General features: G+C 36.0%; 1 protein-coding gene across 1 annotated transcript in view; it reads right to left on the reverse strand.

Annotated features, from left to right (window-relative positions):
• rnf213b (ring finger protein 213b) overlaps positions 1 to 3523 on the reverse strand; it is a 106857-nt gene extending 103334 nt beyond the window's left edge. The window contains exons 1-3 of the mRNA XM_061709148.1: positions 3389 to 3523; positions 1329 to 1468; positions 488 to 752 (exon numbers count right to left, since the gene is read on the reverse strand). Of these exons, the coding sequence (XP_061565132.1) occupies positions 488 to 752; positions 1329 to 1427 (364 nt within the window). The 5' untranslated portion in view covers positions 1428 to 1468; positions 3389 to 3523. The remainder of the gene's footprint in view (positions 1 to 487; positions 753 to 1328; positions 1469 to 3388) is intronic.
• Between the last annotated feature and the right edge of the window lie 2438 nt (positions 3524 to 5961).

Here is a 5961-nt window from a genome sequence, read left to right on the forward strand (position 1 = left end):
AGAATAAAGTCGAAAATTTCACCTTTTTTCACAACATTTCGACTTTTTTCACGAGACTTCGACTTTTTTCTTGAAATTTCAACTTTTTTTCTCGACATTTCAACTTTTTTCTCGACATTTAGACTTTTTTCTCGACATTTAGACTTTTTTCTCGAAGTGCATGATGAAAAAAAAAACCTTCCTCCTCTAAAATATTATTTTTATTTTTCTCCTGCCTGGCCCTAATACTTTTCCTTAATAAAGAGAGTAAAACTTTAAATAGAAATGTGTAATTTTAGAAAATAATGCACCAAAATGTGAAGATTTATGCCCTTTTTAACAATTGTACATTAGTTTTGGGGGAATTTTCACAACATTTCCAGGAAAACGGAATGATTAATTACTTTGGTTAAACCTGACATTATGAAGAGAATAAAACTTTGAATAGAAAAGTGTAATTTTTGAAAATAATGCAACACAATGTGAAGATATTGCGCGGTCCTGGTACCCCTCTGGTGCCGCCCGTCGACGCCGGCGTCGCCGTCTTCCATCGCGGCCTGGGGGTCCGGCGGTGTCACCGGAGACGCACCAGTCTGCGTTTGGCTACTCGTCGTTCCCGCCAGCTCATCCTCCTCCTTTCCTGGAACCTCATTGGTCACTTCCACACCTTCTTCAGCGTTTGAGACACTCGTCTTTTTTCTTGGACGTCTCCTCCTTCTCGTCCGTCTCTCCGAGTCTTCAACGTTTGCGGTTGGATCTCCAGGACCTTGTTGCTAGGAAACACATGGACATGATTTTCACGGGAACTTGTTTGTAATACTACAGTAAAACTTGTCACTGAGATTAGTGATGCACCGATTGTTCGGTAACCGAAATTGTTCGGCCGAAAATGGCAAAAAAACATTTTCGGTGTTCGGTGGAATAAGTGGGAAAAAAAAACGAACAATTAATAACGGCGTTGTAAAATAAGGAAATAGAATGGCCGCTCCGTAACTGTTGCACCACAAACATAAATCTTTGGCCAACCAAAAAGTAACCACATAAGAATTTTACCTAACATTCACCAGGAGGTGGAACCAAAACAACATAATGCTGGAATTAAAAAAATTTCATTTTTTTATGTTCAATAAATATTTTCTACCTTGTAATTTTGTAAAAGATTTTTTTCTTTGAAAAGCCTAAATCAAATGTATTTGATTTATGCAATGGTGAAAAAATTGGCAAAATAAATGAAAAACTGCTGAAGAACCATGTTCGGTATTCGGGCAAGTGTTTATTATTATTTTCGGTTTCGGTTTCGGCCACAAATTTTCATTTCGGTGCATCACTAACTGAGATTGTACTTGTACCTTCTTCCTCCTTCGGGGTCTTTTCTGTGCGACACACTCCGGTTCTCCGGATCTCTGCTGGGACGGAGTTCTGGGAACGTTTCCTGGTCCCTCCTCCATGGTGAGGGACCGCTAGCTCAGGACTTTGTGTTGCACTTTACCTGCATGAAAAGTGCTATATAAATAAATTAAGTTTAAGGACCGCTAGCTCAGGACCGCTCAATCTGGACAGTCCCTCCTCCGTTCTGCGCTTCCTCTGACATAAGCATAAAACATAAAAACGTTCATCCCTTGAAGTCTCTGGGAGGCTCGCTACTACGACGGATTAGGAGTATTAGGGCCAAACTAAGACAAAAAGAAAAAGGGAAATCACGAGAATAAAGTCATAATATTATGAGAATAAAGTCATAATGTCATAAAGTCATAATCTTCGTTTATAAAGTCATAATCTTCGTTTATAAAGTCATAATTTCGTGAATACAGTCGAAATTTCGAGGAATAAAGTTGAAATACATTTCAACTTTTTTCTCGAAATTGCACTTCGACATTAATCTCAACATTATCTCATAATTTCGACTTTCTATCTCATAATTATGACTTTCTATTTCATAATTTTGACTTTTTATCTCATAATTTCGACTTTCTATCTCATAATTTTGACTATATCTCATAATTATGACTTTTTATGTCACAATTTCGACTTTCTATCTCATAATTATGACTTTCTATTTCATAATTTTGACTATATCATAATTATGACTTTTTATCTCATAATTGTGACTTTCTATCTCATAATTTCGACTTTCTATCTCATAATTTCGACTTTCCATCTCATAATTTCAACTTTCTATCTCATAATTTTGACTATATCTCATAATTATGACTTTTTATGTCGCAATTTCGACTTTCTATCTCATAATTTCGACTTTCTATCTCATAATTTCGACTTTTTACGTCATAACTATGACTCACCGTGGGGATATTCTTATTTTTAAGGCTAAAATTTCATCTTATTTTTTTCTTTTACTGGCGGAAAGGGGCTTCCATACATATTTGACATTTGACTCATGAATATAAATGAAATAATCAACTAGTTTGAGTTGTGACGTCATAAACAAGTTAGTAAGAACTCCTGAAGCCAATAAAAACAAACCCATCTCGCGTTTTTAAGGATAAATAGACTAATAAAACGTGTATTTGGGATGTTGGTCGGTGGTTGTCGGTATGTTGGTTCAGTCGTGCCCGACTAGGGCCAGGCAGGAGAAAAATAAAAATAATATTTTAGAGGAGGACGATTTTTTTTTTTCATTATGCACTTCAAGAAAAAAGTTGAAATGTCAAGAAAAAAGTCGAAACATCGAGATTAAGTACAATTTCAAGAATAAAGTCGAAATTTCGCCTTTTTTCTCAAAATTTTGACTTTTTTCTAGACATTTCGACTTTTTTCTCGAAGTGCATAATGAAAAAAAAATCTTCCTCCTCTAAGATATTATTTTTATTTTTCTCCTGCCTGGCCCTAATACTCTTCCGTAATAAAGAGAGTAAAACTTTAAATAGAAATGTGTAATTTTTTAAAACAATGCATAAAAAAAGTGAAGATTTATCCACTTTTTAACAATTGTACATTAGCAACATTTCCAGGAAAACTGAATGATTAATTACTTTGGTTAAACCTGACATTATAAAGAGAATAAAACTTTGAATAGAAACGTGTAATTTTTGAAAATAAAAATGTGAAGATGTTACCCGCGCATGCGCACAATCTCTCATTTAGACATGTTTATTAACATCTTACTGCAGGAATATTACACAATAATTAAAATACAAACGTACCAAAAAACACATATTTGACATTTGACTCATGAATATAAATGAAATAATCAACTAGTTTGAGTTATGACGTCATAAACAAGTTAATAAGAACTTATAAAGCCAATAAAAACAAACCCGTCTCGCGTTTTTAGGGATAAATAGACGAATAAAAGCGTGTTTTTGGGATGTCGGTCGGTGGTAGTGCCCGACTGAAGCCCCCCAGGTGTGTTTATGTGTATATTTCTACCTGTCAGGTGTTTATTTCTTACCTGTCCGGCCGATATTCCGCATTGATCAGATCTGATCAGATCTGTTTCTCCAGCTGAGCGACGGCGGCGCCAGGGACCGTCTGCAAATACACCGTCTGTTCCGGGGGGAGGCGGCTCTGCTTTCTCATCCAAACAACAATAATTAAACGAAAATAACCAAAAAGGACGATAATCTCAGAAATGAGGAAAGGTTTGGATCAGTAAATCGTGGATTAAAGCGTGATTTTATGTTTTATACGTTGTTGTTTAGAAAATAATTGGTCGACGGTCCCTAGATCGACAATAAAAACTTCTCGGTTTCGTTTCTCGTCGAACCAGAAACTGACGGTGACGTTTATGTCGTTTTAATTTCAATTACGTAACAAGGAAATGACAGTTGAAATAATCTACTTTTAATCGTTTTTTTTTTAAATTATCTTCCTGGTGCTTTGAAGAAACAAATCGCGGCAGCAGCAGATTTGACAGCAGTTAAAGTGGAATGACCCGGTTAGAAATTACACTGAAACGAAACTCAACCGTGTCAATGGGCGGGGATTGTTGTCGGATTTAAACTGATATATTTAGATTAAATAAAGATTAAAAAAAAAACTGGTTTTCATATTCAAACGCATTTATTGTTTCCAGGTTAGAGAATATGGCAAAAACAACATCCTGCATTTAGTTTAACACCAGTAATCTCCAAATTATTATTATTATTATTAGGGCCAGGCAGGAGAAAAATGAAAATAAATATTTTAGAGGAGGAACATTTTTTTTTTCATTATGCACAAAGTCAAAATGTCGAGATTATTGTTGAGGTACAATTTCGAGAAAAAAATCGTAATGTTGAGAAAAAAGACGAAATTTCGACTTTATTCTTGAAATTGTATTTTAACATTAATCTCGACATTTTGACTTTTTTCTTGAAATTTCAACTTTTTTCACATCCTTTTTTTCTTCTTTTTCCTCCTTTTTTCCTTTTTTTGTTTAAAAAAAAAATATATAATATTACGAGAATAAAGTCATAATATTATGAGAATATAATTTATGAGAACTCTAACAGGAAGAGCTTCTCTCCCTGTGTTAAAATGAGGAATATTGAGCATCTTGTGAAGTTATATTTATATATTTATAATATATTTAATATTACGACTTTATTCTCAAAATATTACGACTTTATTCTCGTAATATTATGACTTTATTCTCGTCATTTTACGACTTTATTCTCGTAATTTCCATTTTTTTTTGTCTCAGTTTGGCCCTAATACTCCGTCGTACGCACTGATGCAACCCGTCGAGCGTTAGATCTGCATCCTCCCAAATGTGTTACAACCAGGGGTAAATATGCAGTACTACGGTACAGGGGGGTCAAACTATGGAATACATATTCCCATTTAGCAAAAAAATGCTTCTCTGTACAAGGTTTTAAAGGATGTCTGAAAACTTAATTTTTGTTTTGTAAATGGAACTGCTCTAGGATAACTAATGGATGTGCTGAAAAATCTTATCGTCTTGTGTAATTTCCTTGAAATTATTTTTTGTTTGTGTTCATTTGGTTTGTTATTTAGTCGTTTATTTCTTAATTATTAAATTGTACTCTATCGTTTTTCATATATCCGATCATTTTTCTTTTGTGTAAATTCTTTGTAATTTTCCTTTAATTTCTATCATCTATAGATTTCTAACTGCTCATTTGTATATTTAGTTTTTATAAGTATGATATTAAATTTCATGTTAACTATAGGTGGAGGCACCTGATAAGCTCTTTGAGTTTTCGCCTCTTCCTGCACTTTAATTTGTAAAGTTGGTACTTTTATTTGTGTAATGTGTAACTGTGTAAATAAATAAATAAATAAATAAAAATCTGATTCTATAATCTGACCTTGGCAGAGCGGCCTGGCCGGCGGTTCCTGTCACAACCTCCCTGGTGGAATAAAAACAAGACGCTCTGCCCCCACTAGCCTCCCCTTCCCAGGAACATCTGTGGACCTGATCAGAACTGTACCGGGCCGTCTGATATCAAGTACAATGTCTGAGGAGTAGCTCTGGGGCAAAGTCGTCCCCCCCCCTCCCCCCCAGCTGATTCAGATGTTCTCTCAAATGCACCTGTTCCTTGAAGCATTTTGAGGTTTATACTTTATACAGATTTATACAAATAAAACATTTTTTTCTGTTCTAATCCAACCAGAACCAAAGAAAAGACAAGAGATTAATTCTTTTGTTTACTTTTTTAATTTCAAATCCAGGTCAAAAGCGTCACAACTTTCAGAGTCCTCAGTCGGTTCGGATGAGCTGCAGGTTCAGGACCAGAAATAGAGGGGCCCCGGATCCTAAACGGGCCCCGGATCCTAACCGGCCCCGATGTTCCGGGTCGGGGGGCAACGTCTTGCTCGTCTTCTTCCGTTGTTCACGTCTTTGCAAAATCTAAAACTAAAAATATACCGTGACTAAATGAAAACTCATTTCACGGAGCAGGAAACCCCCCCTAGCAACCACTGATCCCCCCTAGCAACCACCTAGCAACCTCCCCCTAGCAACCCCCACCCCGCCCCCCCGCCCCCAGCAACCACCAGAACCCCCCCCCAACCCCCCCC

Source organism: Cololabis saira, chromosome 19 (genome assembly GCF_033807715.1).
Source record: "Cololabis saira isolate AMF1-May2022 chromosome 19, fColSai1.1, whole genome shotgun sequence".
NCBI classification, from domain to species: domain Eukaryota; kingdom Metazoa; phylum Chordata; class Actinopteri; order Beloniformes; family Belonidae; genus Cololabis; species Cololabis saira.